The 23,880-nt window shown below is 42.3% G+C and overlaps 1 protein-coding gene across 4 annotated transcripts in view; it reads right to left on the bottom strand.

The window, feature by feature from the left end:
* The window catches only part of npas1 (neuronal PAS domain protein 1), a 63,908-nt gene that overhangs the window by 13,388 nt on the left and 26,640 nt on the right, over positions 1 to 23,880 (bottom strand). For 3 of the 4 annotated variants that reach the window (XM_044354666.1, XM_044354665.1, XM_044354667.1), the window contains 3 exons: positions 15,990 to 16,157; positions 14,321 to 14,559; positions 1,545 to 1,612 (listed from right to left, as the gene is read on the bottom strand). In XM_044354666.1, coding sequence (XP_044210601.1) covers positions 1,545 to 1,612; positions 14,321 to 14,559; positions 15,990 to 16,084 — 402 coding nt within the window. In that variant the 5' untranslated portion in view covers positions 16,085 to 16,157. Of the gene's footprint in view, positions 1 to 1,544; positions 1,613 to 14,320; positions 14,560 to 15,989; positions 16,158 to 17,856; positions 17,937 to 23,880 lie in introns of those variants that run through there. The other variant, XM_044354668.1, reaches the window with a different exon arrangement.

The raw sequence follows: 23,880 nt of genomic DNA, 5'->3' as shown, positions 1-23,880 counted from the left end.
CTCAATTCACAAGTGCACTCACTCACTCACACACACACACACACTCACACACACACACACATACATGCATAAATGCGAACAGACATGAAACAACTCCCATAGATGCAGGCTACAGCTACACACAACACCTGTCAACAAGACCTGCATTACTAAACACACAGAGAGCAACCCAGACATAAAAATGCCACATGTACACACAAACACACACTTAGGTATTTAGATGTACACACACAAACATACATAAACAAAGAGAAATGAGAAACTGAGCTTATAGACCAGAGCTGTTTCAATCAGCTGTAATGAACTCAGAACCAAAGCTTCGTCCTGTATCTGTGACCACACAAACACACACCAACACACACCAAGACACCAGTACGGACACAGATAGAACCAGAGTCATTACAGCCTGCAGTGATTCTAATGAGAAGTGAAAGGTATACAGCCAGCCCATTAGAGAGGGCTGCTTCAGAGAATAATATTAATCGTCATAACAAGCATCCAGGAGTGAGCCGACACAGCGTCAGCCTCACACACACACACACACACACACACACACGTACACAGAGACCAGGGCCACTTTGCTCTAGAAGAATGATTGCTATTTTGGCGGCCCAGTGCTTAAAGTGGCAGTGGTAATTTATGCAACTGACACATCCAGTATGCAAATGTGTGGCCAGGGTGTGGGGCGTCGTGTGTCGCGGCGAGGAGAAACCAGCCGCCTGAATGTCGGAGAACTAAAGTGCAATTATCAGGCTATTACGGCGGGAGGACGGCTGGGAGGAAAGAATCATACAGTTTTTCTGGAGCGTTAATTTGATTTCTATCAGCGCTGTTTCCCTAAGCCTCCCTTCCTCTTTAAAAGGCTGGAGGAGAGCAGACATATGTAACGTTTCTTTGTTTTACCACAACCTTCTCAATTCTAAATTCTCCACCTTTATTCCCTCTTTTTTCTCTCTCCCCACCTGTTCCCACTTATACTTGTTTTCTCTTTAATGTTCACAGTTTCTCCTTATCCCCCTCTGCTCTGGTTACTGTCCCAACCAGCTTGTCCCCCTTCAGCCTCCTCCTGCTGTAGCCCACAAGTACTATCTGCAGTTTTACGTTCCTCACACTTCCTCTGAGCCTTTGTCTCTACATCCTGCATTTTGTCATCCCCACAGCCCTCCTGCCCCAGAATCCCCCCTCAGGCTCTGTTCGTCTGTCAGTGCAAAAGGGAGGCATGCTTTGGCAGCCAACGATATCGTCCGAGCATCTGAGGTTCATGAGATGTGTGTGTGTGTCCACATGTGTGCATGTATTAGGAGTCTGCTTGGAAATGTAAGTTTGAGAGACTGAGGGAGGAAGAGTAAAGCTGGTGCAAACTGTGATTCCCTAACTGTAGCATGTTTCAGTCACTGATAAGCTCAATAAATAGTTGATCCACTTGCCATAAAAATAATAAACATTAAAAAAGAGAGCATTTTTACGTCAATTATGAGAAGTTACTTATTATCAGTATAATCATGAAATAGGCAGAAAAGGGGTGTGTGAGTTTTGGTTGTTACCTGCAGGAGGTGCGCCCCTAGGTGCTGTTCAAAAATGTCCGTGGCCAGAGAATGAGTTGATCGTCTTACTGCGAAGAGAAATAACAAACATCATCATATTGTGACTATAAAGCTGATTTCAATAATCAACAATGCAGACAAACCTCCATGTACAAAAGCTTTGACTTTAATGACATCGCTGTTATGAAGGGACTGTTACAAGATTCCTGGTCACTGTTGCCACTCAAATACAAAATTTGTTTTGCCATGTTAAGAACAAATTTGTCAAACTAGTACATACTGCAGAGACAACAAATTTTCTTGGAGTTAAATCAAATAATATCTAAATATCTAAGGAAAATATAGTAGCTTTGTTGTTTAATAAAATGATATAAAAACACTTTCCAAAGATCTGCTTTGTTGAAGTGTAAGAAAAATCCCAGCATGAAATGATGGGTCTTGTTTTCTTACACACTTAAGCTCACTTTTTTGGACAAGGAAATGAATATGAGAGGTGGAAAAACTCCAAGAAAAGCTGTGTATATTTACTCTGTGGACATTTACAATGACTCCACTTTTGGACTTGATTAATACAGCTATGAGATATTAATAATTATACACAGTGATTTGTAAGTACAACTTGTTCAGCAGTGGGGTTTTGATATAATGTTGCATCTCTGTGACATATTTAAATCTGCTCTGAAATAGAAAATGAACCAATCATGGCCGATAAACAGAAAAATCGACCAAAATGGTTTCATCTAAAAAAACCAAAAAAACCCCCCCAGAGCTTAAGGAGGTTCTACGTGACGCACACCACTCAATCTCCCCCAGACACGCAAACAAACACACACACACACTCATGGTGTCTGCATCGCCACTCTTAATGCATCCCAAACACAAGCTATCAGAGCTGCTTCAGTGCCAAAGTGGTGCTGTTTACCAAGGCAATTACAATACAAATAGAGTTGGAGGTGGTTAGGTAGGGGAGGAGGGGGGTGAAGATAGGTATGAGAAAAGCAGAAAGGGTACGGCAGGGAAAATGAGAAAACACTAAGGAAGGCGAGAGTGATCACTTTCTCCCAAGCAAACGCGGGCACAAGGGGCTGCAGTGACGTGGAAGATTAATTTAGCAATCAGCCGTATTTACTGTTTTATGTCAGAAAGAGTATGTGACGGTGTGTGTGCGCACCTGCGAGCATGTGATTGCAAAAGTGGGGACCATATGTGAGAACTAATCTCACTCCAACAGGGCTGCTTTTGAACACCATGTTCCCTATCCAGCAAAGACAAACTATGTGTGTGTTTGTGTGTGTGTGTCTGAAAGAGCATATGAATGTGTACATGTGTGTGAGTCTATGTGCTAGACTTTAGGGATCATCGGATATCTGTGTGTGTGTGTGTGTCGCTGCGAGGCTGAGGGAAATCAATACACGTTATGATGAAATGAAAGCGCTGCTCTGGGTTACAACTGAACACAGAGGGAGGGTTGGAACACACACACACACACACACACACACACACACACACACACACGCACACACACACGCACACACACACTTACACAATCACACACATATATATATATCGCCCAGCTGCCTGCTTGTGATGTGGGTTCGGTGAATAGAAGAGGGAGGCATTCCATTAGAGCTATAGACACACACACATACACACACTTCAGGAATACACACAGCAATGAATTCTCATGCACCGACTACACAGCGGTAACATGCCCTCCGATTAAACAACACAAATACCCGCGCACACACATACACACTCACACACACACATAAATACAGAGTTGCCGGACAAAGCCACAGTGGCATTGTGAGATTGGGGTCCCCCTGTGTGACAGAGTGTGAATATAAATAAGGCAAGTCCATTCAAGGCTATGAAAGGGGGTCTGGTGCTGGGACCCTTCAGCCTAGCCAGTCACTGCCTGGAGGGGGATGGGGAGCCCATCTCGCTCTCTGCCTGCCTGTCAGGCTCCCTTGTGGGGCTACGATGAAGCTGCAGGCGCTGGGGAGTCTGGAGGAAGCGACCCCCATCATGACCATATGAGAAAGAATCAAAAAGGACACACATACACTGGGATGTTAGTATGTGCATATCGCAAGAATTTAAAGAAATATGTACATGGACTATGTGTATGTGTGTGTGTGTGTGTGTGTCTGGAGTTTCATGCCACAGATCCCTGGAGGAGTGGAGGTGATGGTGGGTGATCAGTAGTGCTGAGTGGTGTCAGCGGGGCGAAGGAAATGCTGGATGTGACATGAGGCCAGGGGGGCTGACGGATGAGTCTAAACACACACTCACACAAATACACAGAGGACCATTTATTAAAAGACTGCCAGGGTACAATAGGGCGGCCAGGAAACCAAAACACTGGACCTGGTGTGTGTGTGTGTGTGTGTGTGTGTGTGTGTGTGTGTGTGTGTGTGGATGCATGCACAATCATGTGCACATGTGAAGAGAGAGAGAGTCTCACAGCGGTGTTGGTATCTCACCCCTAGAACAAAGATCCCTCTGTAGTGGGGCTGTGAACCCCTACTTCTATGTATGTGTGTGTGTGTGTGTCTGTGTGTGAGTGTGTGTGTGAGCGAGTACCTTGCATGGCTCCATTTGTATCTTTACATATTATGACTTTTACAAAATCTTGCCAAATTATAAACTAGATTAAGTGGCTTAAAATTAAGCATTTAAAAAATAATTCCAGTTCATTACAATCTGATTCTTACTTCTCTCTCATTTTTGTAGGTTTGGCCCTCATTCTACTTAAGAGATCTGGGAACTCATCAATGTCACTACAACCAATGTCAGACAGGGCAAGTAACAGTTTCTAAACAACGTTTAAGCCAGATTACCTAAAGCAAATGTGATGAAACCCAAAAGGTTGGTAATGATTCTTCATTGGACAGGCAAACTGTATGCTGTTTTATTTTGTAGTTCCTATCAGGAATAATAAAATGGGGATGCAGCAATATCACTGAAAAGAAGTGAGATGGGGCAAGAAACACAAGAAGTTTGATGATCATACAGGTTTTAAACAAATCCAGGTGAGCCACACTTATTTGTAAGAGAGAATATTATCACCCAAACTGTCCTTTGTAAATATCCATCACAGTTTATAGACTGACCTCCTGGTTTAAATTTGATCTATCACACTTGCCGTAGTTGCTCGTGCACACAATTTTTATCTGGAATAAGTAGTGCCTGAATTGTAATAAAAATTGTGCCATGAATCTCACCAAATGTATTGTGTGTATCCTTGAGTGCTGAATGCATTTCCTGCCTCATAAAACATTTGCAGAGCAGATTTTATGAATAAAAACTATGAAACTGGCGGCAGGAATGTGTATCGCATCAGCGTGTGCTACCATGCGTCCATGAGTGTGTGCATGATACAAAAGGAAGCAGCAACCCACTCATAAAAACACTGCTCTGTAGTGCTACTATTGATTAAAAAGCTCTACAGGGTACCTTTAATTTGAGGGTGAAAATTACGATGTGGGTTATATATATATAACACACCATTTATATACTGAATATTTTGGAGGCGCTAGTAGAAATCTAAACTATCTTCCAGCAGCTTTCATACTGAACACACACACAGCTTTTTCAAGCAGAAAACATATTTTGACCAACACTTATAGTAAATGCACCATGAGTCCCTTCATTCATTAAAAAGTTAACCTGACGCACCAGATGGTTTGTTACACAGAACCATGTGAGAAGACATCCTTGGCAACTGTTTGGAAAAGGGCAGGCACTTTCAAAAAATACTTGGCAGACTGTCTATCACTGTCTATTATGGGCTATCGCATCTCGCTATCGTCACACGACCATGCCCATAGCTGCCAGTAATTCTAGGACACTTATTGGTCCAAACCACTGGTGGTTCGGCCACAAGCGCATAACTTGAAGCTGAAGATGGATTCTCACATCATCTTGTGATCTCATGAGTCCAGCTGCCTGGCAAGGTAATTAAAAAGTGGCAGTATTAAGAAATTAGTTACAGTTTTCAGCTTGACATAAATCTAGTTTGCCATCTATACCTGTGAATGCTGGCCTAACTGAAGGGATTGTTAGCAATATTTTGTGAGTCAACATGAGCTCACTTTCTTTTTTACCTCCAAATAAAGTGGTTTAGATAATGTGGCTAAACTGTTGGCTTGTTTACAACCTTTCTCATCATCTGATGACTCATTTCTTGCCTTGTCTGACTTTGCTGTAACTTTGTTACCATGTTCCCAAATCTCAGCAATTACTTTGGTGAGTACAGAGTGCAATGTTATCTTGCGAAACCAAGAAAATAAGACCCAAATTGTAATAATCTTTTAAAATGGTTCATGTGAACACTCGGACATATTTTGCCCTTGTGCTTGCAGTGTGTACACGCATGCAATATGTGCGTGTGTATGTGTGTGCACCTGAAATCTTTGATCATTCCTTTCTGTCACACTCCCATTTCATTGGCTTCCCAGGACTCTGCTGCAAGGTTTAATTTCATTGTGGGAATAGGAGACAGAATGGGACGGGGCGCGATCAGACACGTTAATTATAGTCTGACTTGCAGGTCAATTCTCGGGGTCTCCCCAGCGCTCCACGAGAAGAAAAGATAGAAATTTCATTTGAATGATATTCATTATACCTCTGTCTAATACATAATTTAGTCCCAGTTAAGTCCATGAGTAACGGCCACACACACGAGCACACACCCAAACATACCCCTACCAACATGCACGTAGACACACACACACACACACACCGTCTTCCTTTCCTCCCCCACATTGTCAACCTTTTTAACCAGGTTAGGATGTTACCATGGGAACCAAACAGATAACAGACACAGAGGCCCCCTCTCTCTTTTTCTAAAGCCCCCTTCTCTCTTTGTCTTCTTATCCGTCTTTGTCTCTTAAGTTTGGCTCCGCCGCCATAGTTTCACCCTTTCAAACCAGGAACCTGATCACCTGCCAAGTTGTTTACAATCATCCAAATGTGACGTTTTGGCTGAGAGTGAAAGAGTGACCCTAATCGCAGCATCCTTCTCTGGCGCAATTATCTTCTCACTCTGACATCCATCCCTCCCTCCTTCCCTCTATCTCTCCTCTATCTCACTGTCTCTCCTCCTGCGCTCCTTTTGCGGTCGAACATAATTTGAGTGCAATTAACTTCCCTTAAAAGCCCCGGCTGCTTTAAACACTGTGAATTAGAGGGGAGGCAGACGCAGGGAGACACGTGAAGAGGTGGGGGGAGACTGAAGGGAGGTGAGGACGACGGTGGCAATGAAAGAAAAGAGAAGGGAGAGAGGGAGTGAGTGGAGGCGGAATGAAAGTCAATGTCACCAGCACTGGGGAGGAGAGAGGTGTGTTTGACCTCACTAACAGAGACAGTAAAACACTTCAGCTGGCCCTGTTGCTGGCGGTGAGTTGTCATTGTACTGTACCTTGTAAAAGACTGTGGGGTTCTCCAGCTGCCATACTGCACCTGTTAAAAGTTCAGTTGCTCCAGATTTGCAGAAAGAGAGAATTTATGCTTTCAAAAAATTACCTTAAATGAATCAGCTGGACTGCTTAATTTCAAATTCACAAACTATGGAAGCTTTTAAGGGTAATTCTGGTTTATTACAACTTAGATCTTTTTTTTATAGGATTGGCTATCGGCTCTAGCACATATATTATATCGACATGGCTAATATTATTAGCAGATTTTTATGTGATTCAGCTTATCGCAGATATCCTGTATCACGTATATGCTGGATGAGAAATTGCAGTAGAAATGACAAAGGTATGTCTGAGGTAACTTAGAACTTAGTGTCTCCATTACATTACAGAGAACATGTCAAGTTTATTTTTCAACTGTAAAATTTAGTATATATCTTGCTCCCAATCTTTAATAATTACATTTAAAAAGATCCTTATCAAAAATATTTGTTTATTTTACGTTTTTTATTGAAAACTTCAATAGATCAACCAATATGTCATTATTGGATTTTTTTACTCTCAAATATCAATATTAGAATTGGCCTGAAAAAAACCAGTAGCAGCCAGGCTCTACAAAAAGATGATCACAGGTTTTAATGAGCAACCTAAAATTAGCTGAAAATCCTGTTTTTGCTGACCTCCACTGTTTTCATTTTGCTGCAGTGATGTACACGTGTACTCCAGGATGTTTCAGTACACAGTGACATCACTGCTGGGCGTGGCTACAGGTGCAAGAGAGTACACATCTGACTACACACAACCACACCATCATGGTCAGATGTGCAAAAGACTTGAAACTTTAAACCAAGGAGAGCAGCGAACTAGAAGTCGTTAACATCCATCACAATTTGTACCGCTAATTTCCCACTTCAAGACCTAGTGACATTTCAGGGAAAATGCCGGTATGGCTGTGTGGTGAATGAAAGCAGTAACATTGCAGGGACAAACACGTAAAAGGTTACATCCGTCTGACAAAAGACGTTTTCACATGGAGTGAGCGAACCAATCACAAGACTCCGGTGATGACGTATGTGAATCCGCAACTTGTTTACAGTTGCCTTGTCGATGCTTTTGCCGGTGATTTGTCTTGCAAACTTGTTGAATATAAAATGCATTACAAGAACATTGGCACTGTTCCTGAAAATAATAAGAGACGTCTTCCGCCACTTACACATATATTGGGCCCTGCCCCATTTTCTTCTTCTGTTGAATTTTATGGCAGTTTGTATGCAACCACCATCTGCTGGACTGCTGGAAATGTTCCTGAATGTAGCTACATGTGTGAATAGTGAAGTGGTGCCTGAAAGGTTATCCCAGTAATTTACTGGGAACTATGTGTGAAAGGGGCTTTAATGATGTTTAAGAAACTGTACTTACCGAAACTGTGTGCACACAGTTTTCATGTGCAGGGATGGGTGATTTCTGACATTGTAGTTGCCCTCACTTTCAGTTTTACTGATGACCCAAATACAGTGATTTAGTTAATCTAGTAAAACTGTTAGCCTGTTCAAAACTTGTCTGATCATCTAACCACTTGTGTTTCTTATCCTGTCAGGTTGCTTTTTAGCATGGTCGCTGTGTTCCCAGTGTTAGTGGTGAGTGCAGTGTTATCGTAAGTAATAGAAATGATTGCCACAATAAAGCAACAAAAATAAGGCTGCAGTGGACATAAACTGGAACTATCCTTTAACGGGACATTTAAAAACGTAGAGAAATATAGAAAAAACAAAACTGTCCCCCAAAGAAAAATTTACTCAATACAGAGAGGTTTTGAAATATAAATGATTTCAAATGAAAAGGGTTTAGTCCTTGCATGCACTGAGCAAATAGGTGCACACACAAACACAGACACACACCAAATGGGAATGAACATCATGGGTCATTTTACTTTCCCCCCTTCAGCCTTTCCTTTTCGTTTGCTCCTTCCTTCCATAATCTGTCTCTCTCTCCCTCCCCCCCCACCCCCCCACCCTCCGCTCTCTCAATCTCTCTCTCTCTTTCTCTCTGTGAAGGTCATGCAATTGATTTTCCTCTGTCTATTCATTTTTCAAGACTGGCTTTGAAACGTGGGAAGCAGACAAAAGCCACATTGGCCCCTCCCCTTGGCTCCATCCCTCTCCTCTCCTCCACCCTCCACCTTCCTTCCCTCTCTGCTGCCCCTCGCCCTGTCCAAAAACCCTCGGACAAGAGGGAGTGTGGAGGAATGCAACCCCCCTCCTCTCTCTTTCCTCAGACTCTTCTCCTTCCTCCTTCCTCCCCTTTTTTTCTTTTTATTCCTTCAACATTTGTCCCTTTCCCCTGGTCTCCCCTCCTCTCCATCCTGTCCCCTTTCAGCTGGATCTCTGACCACATTCCACTAACGGAATTAAAGTCATGCATCACACTTAAAACCCTGCCAATGCATTGTGGGTACTAGACTTGTCCAAACTGATGTCCAAATTAGCCTTGCATTTTCAGCCTTGGCCTCGCCAAGACTGTGTGACCTGCTTGTAAAAATCTCCAAACATTTAATAAAATACTCCAGATATTAGAGCCTAATCTGATGGAAGAAATGCTCAAGATAACTCAGACCGTAGTACCCTCTGCAGTTTGCACCTGGTACATGTTGCAATTCACTGTGTTTGTCAAGTGCCTCACAATTTCACATGACCTTCACGTAGCTGCTGCAGGCTTCTATATATTTACAGCTACGGTTCACATTTGTACAAGACACGCTTCTCATTGTGGTGTAAGCACCATACCGCATCTGTCTTTCCACTGCACTTCCAGTTAATGCACAGGACAACACAACTACTGTACCTGCACACCTACTCTTCAAAACAGCGGGTATTTTCTTTCAAGGCCAAGAAAAGCTTGGAACACAGAGGCAAAACAATTCACTATGTGTATAGCACAGTCAAGGCCATGGCTGTGTATAAGTATGCTACTGTATGGATATCACTCAGAGATTCAGATTGTACAGCGGATGGTTGATATGATATCAAAGGATCCCAATGGATTCATCCTTAGGAATATATATATTCTGACACTATGGCTTTACATTATGGCTCACAATGTACGTTTTATGCAATATGAGCACACTCAGTGGGACACTTTTGTTTTACAGTGAGCTATTGTTCACTGTATTCTACTACTATACTATATATTCAAAACTCAGTATTTTTAAATACAGAAAATGCGTCCGTAACATCAAAAACTTATAAGTAACAAAAGTAAGTATCTAATGCTTTGCGAAATTCTTATGCCATGAAGTATGTGTTTTGCAGTTAGTATACAAAAATGTGACTCAAGATCCACCAACTTCCCAGAAATTCTATCACATCTAATGTTCATCATCAGTGGATGAGAAGTGTCTGGTCTGAACACCAGCAACAGACAACATCAGCTGTCTGTGAAAACCAGACCAAAACTGGTCACAGCATCATCTGGGAAGGTGTCAAAGTCATCAGCCAAGAGATCAGAGGAGGTCATGCACATCCAATATCAGAGACCATCTTTAATGTGATAACGGAGCCATCTCTACAACAACTAAGAAAACTTTATCCACTGATGAGGACAGTGAGATGCTGTTGAAAACTTCAGAAAAAGCTAGCTTGATTTTATTTTATTTTTTCTCTCTTGGGCAAAGAAAACAATGTTTTTTTGTTCCTAGCTCTTTCTGTCTTGCCACAATCTGTAACTTTGTTTTTGTAGCTTATCCACTGTGATCAAGTGTAATTTTGTCACTTTTCCAATGTGAACACGTTACATACTCAAAACTGTATGTTCCTCATATTAAAGGGGTATTCCAGTTATTTAATTTTGCTCTTCCATTAATTTGGGGGACTCATAAGAAACTGATTTTGAAAAGAATGGTCAAAATCTATGCAGCAGCAGAGATCTCATGACTTTTTTCCTCTAATATGAGTTAAGCTCTATAAACTCTGGATCCTACATTTCCCATAATGCAATCAATAGTGTTTTTTCATCAGAGAATACCTGTCTATACCTATAAATACCACATCTTCCAAACTCCACACTCCCAGTTTGTAACTCAGGCTTTTTCTTATAGATTTGTGATCTCCAAACCAAACAGAAAACATTATTTACTAACCTTTATGTGTAAAATCAGTTGAGTGGCCCTTTATGGATTTTGAGAAAAGTGCCAAAATGTGGGTATATTGGCACCACTGTCTACACTCAGCCCAACTTATTATACTATTTAAACCATTATGCCTTAGCTGGACTGTGCAGTACACATTGTGGTAGGCAGAGCCACACACAGTCACACACAAACATGCCATTAACACAACTGTTTTTTGCTCACATTTCCTCCAATTAGACAAGAACAGGCACACACTCGCAGAGACACGCAAACACACACCTCTAATTGTACTGTAGCTGCATCGTTTCCCCTCAGTAATAGTAGCAATTAGACAGGCTGTATAATTACACTGTCCTCATTATATAGTTAATTTCTGTAATTACAAATTGCACCAATAGTTTCCTCCCTCTTTGTGTATCATCTATTTCTCTCGCTTTCTCTGGCTCACACACACACACACATGCACACACACACTACACACACAACACACAAATAAATACTATTCATACGGAGCAGAAAATGGATCATAGTCGGTGCTATTACGGTGAAAATTATCACTGAAAAAACTTAAGCATCAACAAAATCATGATTTCTGATTTCTGATTTCTAGTTGAAAATCTCTGAGCTTTTCAGAAAGCTGCTGGTGTCGTCACTGCCGCTCCTTTTCAGGCAACCAGTAGGATCATGTCATGCACCCACACCCTCCTTGCTCTACAGCTGTCAAATTGAGCAGTGACAGTGGGGACATCACCATTATTAAGCTCATCCATACAAAGTATGAGGGCAAGCATCCTTCGGTCGGTGCTCATGGTGAGAAAACAATAAAAAGTAAAGGGGTGATACAATGGCGGTTAGAGTGGTGATATGTTGTCATAGAAATTGTTGAGATATTGTTGTCATAGAAACAAAACCCACACACAGTATTTTTTTGTCTCACCACACAAGTGCTTCATCCCAGCACTTTTCTGCCAGAGAAAAACTTTCTATGATGTCTATGTCTATAATGCTTTATAAACATACTTATAATGCATTATAATCTGCTGATAGCGCTGTATAATTATAGTTATAAGCACTCATAAATATTCATAATACTTTATAATAATTATCATAACACATTATAAAGTATTTTATAATCAGGTCAAATATCATAATACTTCATAATTGCTGGGCAGGTTTTTTTGCGAGGATCATAGTGTATTATAATTCTCATAGTTGTAATACATTATAATCACTGTTATAATGCATTATAATGTGATTATAATTTACACAGTGGTGATTGGGTGCTTTAAGTGAAGTAATGAAATTCCTGAGGCATAGGTGGATATAATACATTACAAGCTGGTTATGAGTCACTATAAGTGGTCATTGTTTTCTTTAGGTAAAGTTAAAAAAATATTAAATCTATGTCAGAATAACACAAAACATTGTAAAATTAATTTATTTGTTTAACAGGTTGACAGTGAAGTGAGTAAACCAATTTGACACAACTTTTTGATGATGAACAACTGAGTGATGGACATTTATGTTTCACTTATGTAATGTTTCCCCAAAAAAGAAAGACTCAATTGACTGAAATTATAGATAATAACTGAAACAATTTCTACTTTACTCGTAGCTGTATATAACAGGTCATAACAGACAATAATCTGAGTGCTGGTAAGGTACTCCAATTTGACACAACTAAATGATGGACATTTTCAGCAACTGACTAAAACAAGTAATAAAAAAATCACACATTTTTGGACCACCCTTTAAGTTGGTTCAGTCGAACCTGTTGCTGATCATTTGCCACAGCATGCTTTGGCTGTCAGTCACAGTCTGTCAATCCACACAGGAATCTGACTGTTTACCAAGGTGAGAAACATGCCATTCAGCTTAACTGTGATCACTGACTGAAAACAGAACATAGGAAAATATAGGCCAGCATACGTTGAATGAACCTGCATGGCCCAATGACTCCAGGCAAACTTTAAATTGGCTAAAAAATTGTACTCTTGCCAAAATGTCAAACCAAATTGCAGGTCAACGTTAGCTAACTTTGCCAGCCTGCCCACCTAACGTTAGCTCAATGATTGGACATGATTCAACTGTGGAGATGGGACATTCACGAAGGAGCCAAATCAGTCGGCTCTTTTAAATGTAATGTGGCTATTAAGAGGGCTGCCAACTCTCATGCATTGACTGTGAGACTCATGCAATTGACTCTTTTTACACACTCTCACACCACATGTCCATTTTCTCACGCAGTGAAAAACAAATTCATAACTGATAACATCGTGGCGCGCAAAGGGGACACTGACAGTGCATGGACAGACAAAACAGAGCAGCATAGTGCAACAGCAGCACCGTGCAGCATTGAGTTATTCAGACCATCAGGGGGAAAGCGAGAAATATACACAAATCTATTATATTGTAATTTAGTCCCATGCATGCTGCTCAGACTAATCTCAGTCAGCAGCTCTTCCAGCAGCAGCACAGCGTCTCTCCCTCTCCTCTCATACCGTAAATAGGAAATAGCCATTCTTCTAATAATCATCCCCTGTCCTGATCCACCCAATTATATACTGTTCTTGGTTTTCATAGCACCCCCAATCTAACTAATCTAGACTAGTGCAGGTGGCTGTTTCTTGACTTAATCCAAGAGGTTAGGTGGTGTAGAAATGCAGGAAATTTGTTTTAAATTACAATTTTTTTTCTGGCAGAGGACCCCCAGAACCCCATAACCAGGCGCCCATGAATGTATGTTTACAGGCTGGTGGTTGAGCACGTGCTCACATACACAAGTAATTACGGTCACTAATAGAGGACTGGGTAATTGTCCTAGGCCAAAATGAATTTTTGTGGTGTTGGGTGTCTCTGTGGGCGGAGTATCAGTGGGCAGATCAGACAGCTGAGGATTGCTTCTGATTGAAGGAGAGATGCGAGTTTAAACATGAGATTTTCAGCGGTTTGTGTTCATTGGCAACACAAATCAACATATTCATCTCTGCTGTATAATTTTCTTATAGGCTGAATTGCATGAATCATCAGCAGAGAAATGATCCATCGCAACCATGTTTCATTTAACTCTGCATACTTGCACAGTGGCCAGGATTTTTAAAATTACTGTGGTCATGAGACAGAATGTATTCTCTTATTGTATGTAAAAAAAAAATATTTCTTTTTCATCTACAGTGAATTTAGGTGAACCATTTTTAATCTTTCCTTTTGGGTGTGTCTCTTTCGCTCACCTTTGCTGCAGTTGCTGTCTCCCTCCAGCAGAGGGCTCCAGGGCGGGTCCCCCTGGCTGGCAAAGATGCGCATGTGCAGGTAGCTGATGGTCAGCCGGATGACAGAGGCTTTATCCAGCTGGCTGGTGATGGCCCCGGGCAGAGGCAGCATCTTGGCCAGCTCAAAGAACTCGAAATTCTCCTTCCCCCGCCGCGAACGAGCCGCATTGCGAGACTTCTCTTTACGCAGGTTCTGAAGACTGAGAGGTGAACAGGGAGGGTGTATTACAAAAAGACAAAGGGGGAGCAAAGAGGAGAGGAAAGAAAGGGCAGAGAAACAGTATGAATCAGCACTGTGTAAGATGAAACTGGTGAGGGTATCACATAGTAGCCATTTAAGTGACCACCTGTTGATTGATCCATGCTCTGTATAAATGATCCAAGCATCAATCTTGAAAAACTCATTTCATAAATACATATAATGGTAATGGCTCCTGCAATTCAAGTGAAACAATCTCCATTCTGACCCATCACTTGCAGATTGGCCTGGTAATTACAGACAAACTCCCCTCTTCTATCTGGCTGAGCAGAGTCCTAATAATGCCATTTGCTCCAAAATCCATACGTGAACACACAGACATACACACACACAATCTCTCTGCCTATCTCTCACTTTCCCTCCCTCCGTCTCTCTCCCTCTCCCTCTCTCTCTCTCTCTCATCTGGTCCCGGGCTGGTGAGCTGGAGCCGTGATTGAGGGATCAATAGGAGAGGGAGGGGCAGAGTGACAGAGGGGGGCCGGGGCTCAGGTAGCCTGTCTTTCTGATTGGGTATTGACTCTCCTCAATGGGGCCTGAGTGGTGGAATTATGTTGTCACAGCCACTTCACAATTTGTGTCGGTGCTGCGGAAGAATAAAGTGTGTGTGTGTGTGTGTGTGTGTGTGTGTGTGTGTGTGTGTGTGTGTGTGTGTGTGAATCTGTGTGTGTGGGATTGAAGCAGCATTTCACCCTCGTGTCTGTGTTGTTGATTCTCATCCTAAGATAGACCACCAGTATTGTGTGTGTGTGTGTGTTTGTGTGAGAAAGCGAGAGAGAGAGAGAGAAAAGAACAAAGAAAAAGCATGCACATAGGGTGTGTACATATGTTTACATCTTAATCAGCTGACACAGCTGTTGTATTTCTCCTTGCTATTCTCTAATAAGTGTAAACAGTGTGTTTTTCTGTGTGTGTGTGAGTGTGTGTGTGCTGTGGACTCATGCTGCCAGCCTCTGTAACATCTCATTATTATACTGCCTCGACCCCAGCCACCAAGAACAATCAATACACACACATTGATTCTGCTTAGTTTTTATATCCGCCTGTAAATGACTGCCCATTAATAATTCCAGCCAAATTTACTTAATCTCCCACTAAGGGGAGGGGGGTTCACGGGTCTGACAGGATTGGCAGGTGAGCAACAATACAGGTTATGCGTGGCACCAAGGAGAACAGGCTTATGTCTTCTGGATTGTGTTTCATTGATAGGAAATTCTTCTTCAGGCTGTCAGTGTGTACAAGGGTGTTAATGTATGGATTTCACCTTGCTCAGATTAATTCATTGGCATGCACGCAGGCTTATACAGTATCAGCCACTTTGTGTGTGTGTGTGTGTGTGTGTGTGTGTGTGTGTGTGTGTGCTTCGTGTCTCACCAGGGCAGGGTGGGAGGCTTGGCCAGCAGTCCTTGCAAGAAATCCCACTCCACGCTCACACACTTCCCCTCACTGACAAACGGCATGGTTGCCATCCTTCTCCCAATCACGTGCCGACGCCGCTGTTAACGAAGGCTCTGATTGGCTGAGGACGTGACAGACTCAGACCTGGAGATCCATAAGAGAGGGTACAAGAGAGAGAAAGAGGAAAAGAGAGCCAGTGAATTAAGAAAGGTGTCCTTGTAATGCACATAAAATATTCTCATTCACCAATACATGTAATAGCTATAAAAAGTCGTGAACGTTTTAGGGAGCCTTTCATTTTTTTAATGAATAAACGTGTTTCCATCACATTTATTTTTCAACAAAGTATACTTTTTACCCTAAGCCGGGAGTGACCGTGAAGAGGTTTTTTTTCCAATAAAAGATACATTATGACATTTTATCTCCATTTGCAGTTTCCATTCAGCCTTTTTAATTTGATAGAGTATTTGCATTAAAATGCTTGGATGAAAACTCATCTTATGATTTTTTACTTCATCTATCTGAAAAATTGCATTTCTGAAAAAGCTTGTCGAAGTTGGAGGACCTAATTCTGCAGCGAGAGAGTGTGGGGGAGAAAGAAAAAGAAAGAAAGAAAGAAAAAAGAAAGAAAGAAAGAAAGAAAGAGAGAAAGAGAGAAGAAGGAAAGACATAAGCTTAAGAGAGAGCAATTAGGTACTGTATGTACCTCCCCACTTAAAGGTCAGAGGCTGTTCCCAAGGTAATAGACATGAGACAAAACACTGAGCCTCCTTTGAAGTCACAATTAAACTGAAAATCACAGATCTCCAAATGTCTGCCCTCTTCCCTGAGAGAATAATCAGACTTGGCTGTGACTGGAGTTTGAAGCAAACATCTCCAAAGAAGAGACACGCAGTCCGCTGCCTATTCTCCCACATCTATTGCTGCCTTCTGCCAGTCTACCAACACTGTACCTCCTGTGGTGGAAGTTGCCAATATTCTTCCTCATCCTCAAACAGATTTCCGCTCCTCACCCATCTCCCTCCCCTCTGTGCTGTGTTGACATTTAAAGGGCTAGTGTGGCCCCAAGCACCGTGGTGTCATGCCCTTGGGCCTGAGATGCCCTCTCTCTCTCACTGTCTTTCTGCTTCTCGCTCTCTAACTCTCTCTTTCTTTGGCCTGGCTGGGTCAGCACAATCAAGTCAGAAGAGCTTTGCCGGGGCAGTACAAAATGGATTATGTCTCAAGTTTGAGCATGGCTATGCTGACCTTGGCTAAGAGGGGTCAGCAGAAGCTGGGCAGGTTTGGCAGATATCATTTCACAAATCTGAGTTAAAACAGCCCAACATAAAATGTATGCATGAAAAACTCCTAGACCAATTTCAAAGGCAGCAGAGTCAATGCAGGGTTTGACACTGAGAGGATTTATTGTATTGGAGAGATTGGGTTATTTGCGCACCTTTAGTGGTTTTATTCTGTATTTAGGCAGCGATAGTAAAGCAAAAATGTATGTTTTTTATCACTAGCATGCTCCTAGGTCAGCAATTGAAAGATTGGCCTCAGTGGAAACTTAAGAAGTGGGTATATTATGAATATGTAGGCTACCTCCCGATATCTCCTTCAACCATAATGGCCACTAAAAAAGATGCTAGCAGCCCTGTGAGGCTTAGACACAATATTGCTTTGAGCTAAATGCTAATGTCAGCATGCTAACAGGCTCACAATGACAATGCTAACAAGCTGATGTTTAGCAGGTATAATGTTTACCATGTTCATCTTCTTTGTTTAGCATGTTAGGATGTTAACATTTGCTAATGAGCTGGGAATGTCATCAGTTTTTACAAGTATCTGGGCATAAACAAACCTCACACAAACTGATGATGGAGCTAGATGAAAAGTCGGGATCACCAAAGTTAGCAGACTTCATCCTTTGGGGACCATGAATGTCTGTACAAAGTTTCATGGAACTCCATCAAATAAGTTGAGATATTTCCGTCTTGAGCAAAGTGGTTGACTGACCAACCACCATTCATTGTCATTCCTAAACCGCCGCTAGCATGGTTAAAAAGTGGCTGCACTACACGAAAATGTAACCTGCAGCTCTTTACCATGAAGTTATATGGGATTCAGAAATGTTACTCTAAAGTTGATTGCCATATCTGTGTATTTAAGTTGGTAGGAGACTCATAGAGTTGGTAATTTAATAAATCTAGTTAATATTCCAGATGTAGACTTAACTTCTTCTCAGGACATTTAAATTGGCAGAATATATTGTAATCATTTGACTATAGGAAGCCTATATCTTTTTCCTTCAAGCTTCCAGTCTGCAACATTGACAGTCCTCGTTTCAGAGAGTCTGGCGAAGGGAAGACAGGGTCGAGCAGAGGGCAGTGCACCTCTGTCTAACAACTTCACCTTTGTCACCTTCTCTATCTCACCTGGATAAATGCCCTACATGCCAAATTACTGTAGGCTGCGTACAGTAGGACGGGGAGATCAAAAGGAGACACAGACAGGAAACAATTTACTCTCAAATTTTCACTGCCTCACAAACACACACACACATACACACTCTTTATCCATCCCTTACCTATATGTTTATCTCTTCATTGACCCTATCTGTGCTTATCTAATCTTTCCCTCCATCTTTCTGTCTCGAACAATCTCTCCATCTCTCTCTGCTCCCTCTATCTGGGCAGACACAGGGGCGTAATGGACAAGGGCCTCCACAGTAATTATTCAATCAGCCTCATAACCTTGTCGCAGGTTGGGCGGCCCATTAATGCACTCACCCAAATGGACCCTGCCACTTTGACTGCTAATGCTCCAGCTAGCTAGCAGCACAACAGGCTGAATGTCAGACGTGTCATCTCAGACACTCAGCGTGGAACAATCCGCTCAATAGAAGTGAGTCGGCTTATTCCGTAATGGCACAGTAGGAAATATATGGAAAAGGAAAGTGTGACTTCAGAGAGCACTCAGAGTAAAAATATACTGAGCCCACAGCTGTAGAGATCAACCTGTATCAAGTGTGACCGCAGGTGTTCACAATGTGTTGCTGCAGTGCTAAATATTCATAAGTGTGGTGTATGTGTGTGTATATGTGTAAGTGTGTGTTTGAGACCCCTACCCTATAGAGCCATGCTCTCTTGGCACGGTCTCAACAGCAACAGAGAGGAGGGCACTGCGGCGAGCGCTCACAGCCGCTGTTTGCCGTGCGTTTTCTCTGGCTGCTCACTTGGCTCCTGCTCTGTTTATTTTCAGTGGGGACGTTTAATTAGGGCCTCCAGCTGTCAGAGGTTCGTTAGCGTGCCCCTCCTCTCCCCGAGCCGCCCCTCCCCGTAGGGAGTCAGAGGCATCAGGCAAATGAACACATTTAAGTCAAACAGCACGCAGACAGACAATAGCCCCACTGCCATGCCACCAGCTCCCCTAGGTAGAGACATGGTTGTTTTATGCCTCATCTCCCCAACCCCTGGGGCCCAATACAGAGCCTGGCCAAGACTGTCAATGTGGCGGCAGAGGAGCTCTCATAGCCCACTGGACACGATATGGATGCTGCTATCATGCAAAGGTAAAGAGCTGGACCAAGACTTGTATAGGTTTATAACAAAAAGAATAATAGAATAGCACCAGATCTGAGGATTTTTATTATTTTTGACATCCTCTGAAGAATTAGAAGGATCTATGAGCTTGAGCTTTCCTTTTCACTAAAAAAATACAGTGAATGAGGCCGTTGTCTTGCTTAAAAGCTGACATTTGGTGGTCTAGTGGTTAAGACATGTACCAAATACTCTGATCCAAATGTCCCCCATTCATTTCTGGTCGGGGACCTTTGTTATGTTCTCTCTCCCCTTGTTTTCTGTCACCTCTCAATTGACCACTGTCGAATAAAGGCAGAAAATCCTAAGAGTAAGTTGACATTTTGCAAATAAAAGGTTTTCCCCTGAACACAAAAATATGTGTAGCACTCACTCTGGTCATTATGCAGTGCTTGCTCAAATAAATGTTTACTGAGAACAGTTTTTTAGACAGCTCTTCTCTCTTTCTCCAACCCCCACTTAACTTTAATTCAACTTAAGGTAAAACTGGTGCGCACATACAACAGCGATGTAAGATATTCTTGTGAATAATATTTTATCAAATAGAGAACATTCAATATCATGGAAGATGTAGAAAACATGGTTGGAAATAACATGAACAGAATATTTGATGTAGCTAGTTTTCTATCTTGCCTTTCATGTTGTTGAGTAGTTGTAAATGAGTGTCTGGAGCGTCTGGGGAGATGAAGTTTGGTATTCTGGTTGGAGGGCTGAAAACTACTTATCATGCATTACGGCCCTGGTTGGACCTCAGGATTTGGAAGTCAAAAGACTTTTTAATGTACAATTTTTCAGCCTCTGATCAATCGACAGCTGCTGGACATGAAGATCTCTCCCCCTCTCTCTCTCAGTATTCCATATTCCGACTTGCTCGGCATTCTGCTTCCGTATCGGAGCGCCGGGTGCGGTTGACCTTGACGACTCTGGATCATTCCCAACCCAAGGTTCTCTCCAACTCTCAAGGGCCCTGGCGTCCCCCTCCTCCTCTCTCCCTCCTCCATCCCCTTCGCCTCTCCCATCTTCCTCACCCCCCCCCCCCCCTCCTCTAACCCCCTCTTTGCTCCTCCCTGGCCCCTGCCTGGGTCATTAATTATCTAATGGAATCAATATGGCGTTAGATTGGACCAGTGTGACCCCGCCCGCCCCCAGGTATCTCTGCGGTGATCAGGAGGAAGAGGAGGGTTCAAGAAAGGTGTAAAGGAATGATGATAACAGCCATACAACCGTACAGTCACAGTGTGGACCGTCCCTAAACTGGAAGAATACAGAATAAAGAGATCAGCGATAAATAAATGATTAGAGAGGGGGAGTGTGAGGGGGGGCTGGAGAGGAGATGGGGGATGGAGGGAGCATAAGTAGAGGGAGATAGAGGCAAATCAGGCAGTAAGAAAGAGAGACGGGGGGGGAGAGAAATGATGGACGGATGAAGACATAGATGAAAAAAAGGAGAGAGAAAGAGATTTGCTAATGTTCACCCTTGGTAATCAATATCTTTCTCCTCCTCCTCCTCTTTTATTACAGAGGGCTTTGGTGAGCCGTGCTTTGATGTCCACTCCTCACGGGCATGGAGCTACAGAGAATCCAATCCATGCCTGTCATAATTACCGTCTACCTCAGCCTGTATATATATACACAAAAGAAATGCTCCACTTCACCTGCACGGTATTAAATATCAAGTTGAAATGATCAGCGCACAGGACCTATAATATACATGCTGTATTTACCTGAAAAATTAACTATTCTCTCAAGTGACTTTTCTCAAATAAACTGGATGTCAATCTGCGCTCAGTATTGAAAGTGATGAAAAACATTTAAGCTGCACCACAAGTTTAATAACTTGAAGAAGGATGCAGACTTTATTCCATAAGCTGCAACAACGTGCCTACTTCAGAGCTTTACGGACTAACATGGTAACATCTTATTTATCGCTGCCGGAGAAGCCGGATATACAAACTCGTCCAAACAGAGTAGACAAGTGCATTCACTAAAAATAAAATTTATATGCTTTTATAAAATCTGTCAAGCCAATATCAGAAGTAATACAAAACTCTCTGTGGTTAGTTTCTCCTGCTACTAAAACTACACTCGGCATGAGGACACACAGGATAAACGGGAGAAGTTACAGCATGATATTGGGTAAATTTCAACTTCAAAATGATGAGCTAAACATTCAAACGGTTCACCAGTGAAATTAAATGAATAAATTAAAAAATAATTGGGTAAAAAAAAAAGTCAAAAAAGTCCCTGACACTTTGAATATCTGTGCTGGAAAGAGGTGCAATCTATTCTGGAGTCAAATACCTCAACCCCAGTATCGAGGGACTTACAAGAGAATCAAAAAAGACAACAATAGAGTCAGGCAATCACTAATAATATTATATAATATTCATATACGGTATTTTTGATTTTCTAATATTCCCCAAAATTGTAAAAAGTTATCAGTGAACAAACAGTAAAGGTAGAAGGGAGACGGAACTTCTCCCTCTGAATGTGGAAGAGTCAGCTAAGTGGATGCAGCTCTCTATAAGGCTGAAGATGGTAAATCCACTCCCGCAGGCAGGGACCACATCAGCACTGACCTCCAAATAACCACAGGCCAAAGCACAGCACACAGGGTCACTCACTCTCTCCGACACACACACACACGCACATACAGGACATAAAAGCACTCTCTCATTCTGAACACAAGCACAGAGAAGTCTACATGCTAATACAGTCACATCAATTAGCATGATGCACATGTCAAAGTTCAGAACAGTGTCAAACTCTTGATAAGAATTGCACAAGTTGTGTAGGTGTCTTGTAGCACTCTGGGGAAACCAGGATACCCACTGGTCTCATACTATATTCCCACACACTGCTTGAAGCACAACGCCGTGTTTGAATATTTCCAGATATACTGTAGCGTTCATTTATGTAACTTCTGCGTCATGGAATATATTAGATACTGAGAGAGGAAATATGAAGAAGAACAAAGAGTGACAGTGGGGAAGAGCATCACCTGAGCTGAGATCAAGTTTAGAAGGTGAAAGGATGCCTATACATCGTACATACTTTGTGTGCACGTCACTAAGTAGATGCATGTGTGTGTATGAGTGTGTATGCACAGGCTGGTGGATCCCTTCAGGCCGGTGTGTGAATGACAGCGGGGGTTATGTAAGGAGCCACAGCGGGGCCGAAGTGGACAGTCCGACCGGAGATCAGGTCAGCAGAGTGTGACACTAAACACATCTCCCTGACACAGCGCTGACACCCTCTGTCACAGACTCACACACTGTCTGTCAACGCTCCTCACACACACACATACACACACACACGCACAGCGAGAGCAAGAAGTGTGTGAGCGGCTGTCTGTCAACACACCAGACACTGACCACCTTAGTGTGTGTATGTGTGTGTGTGTGTAAGAGAGCAACAGAGAGAGACAAAAATATCAAGAGAGAAAGAGAGAGAGTGAGCTTAGGTATCTGTCTACTTGCAAACTTGTCAATGAGTCATGAAAAAAAAATGCTTCTGCTTCTGTCTACCAAGCAAGAAAATTTTCTAAATTAAGCAATATGATGAAGTCATTGTACTTTTCCTTTTTTGTCATGGTTGCTCCCTGTTGTATCCCTGAATTCATGACTTCTATTAGTTAATTTTGCAAAAAGTAGTGGCAAAAAAACTAGACCTCACAACATCATCAGAAATACACCCAAGCGCTGATTTTTGATGGGCAGAAAAATATACTGTGATGCTCATCAACAGTACATAGATTGTAGAACAGATCCAACTACCGTTCATTAAATTTCCTTCAGTTTCGTTCAGTCTGCAGTCGTTGAACGGGACACTTCGTTGCCAACATTTTCACTTTCATAAAGCAATGCAAGTCATGGTCTGTCACACAGTTGCCTGCTGGCATGAACCGCAGCTCCTTAAATCCCAGCCAAAGAAGAAGCCTTCGTCTGGGTCTAATAAAAAAGGCCTAAAGGTAGGTCACGACCAAAGCGTCCTGCACATGCGAGAACTGAAACGGATGGAGAGGCTTAGTGGCTCAGTGGGCCGGGGCACAAACTGTACCATGCACAAATGCGATGACACGGGTCTGTTTCATGTCAGTATCGCTATTCAATCTTTACTGAAGCTCTCACTGCCTACACTAAAGTCAAATTTTTAAAATTTTGGAACTAAAAAAAAAACTGCAAAAAACTCCTTTTTACTAACAGTAACATTTTGACACCTCATCCTGACACGCCTGAAAGAGTTATTCCATACTGCAGGTAGTTATTTGGTGTGAATTTATCTGA

Source organism: Thunnus albacares, chromosome 6, assembly GCF_914725855.1.
Source record: "Thunnus albacares chromosome 6, fThuAlb1.1, whole genome shotgun sequence".
NCBI classification, from domain to species: domain Eukaryota; kingdom Metazoa; phylum Chordata; class Actinopteri; order Scombriformes; family Scombridae; genus Thunnus; species Thunnus albacares.
This window is presented reverse-complemented; position numbering and strand designations above follow the sequence as displayed.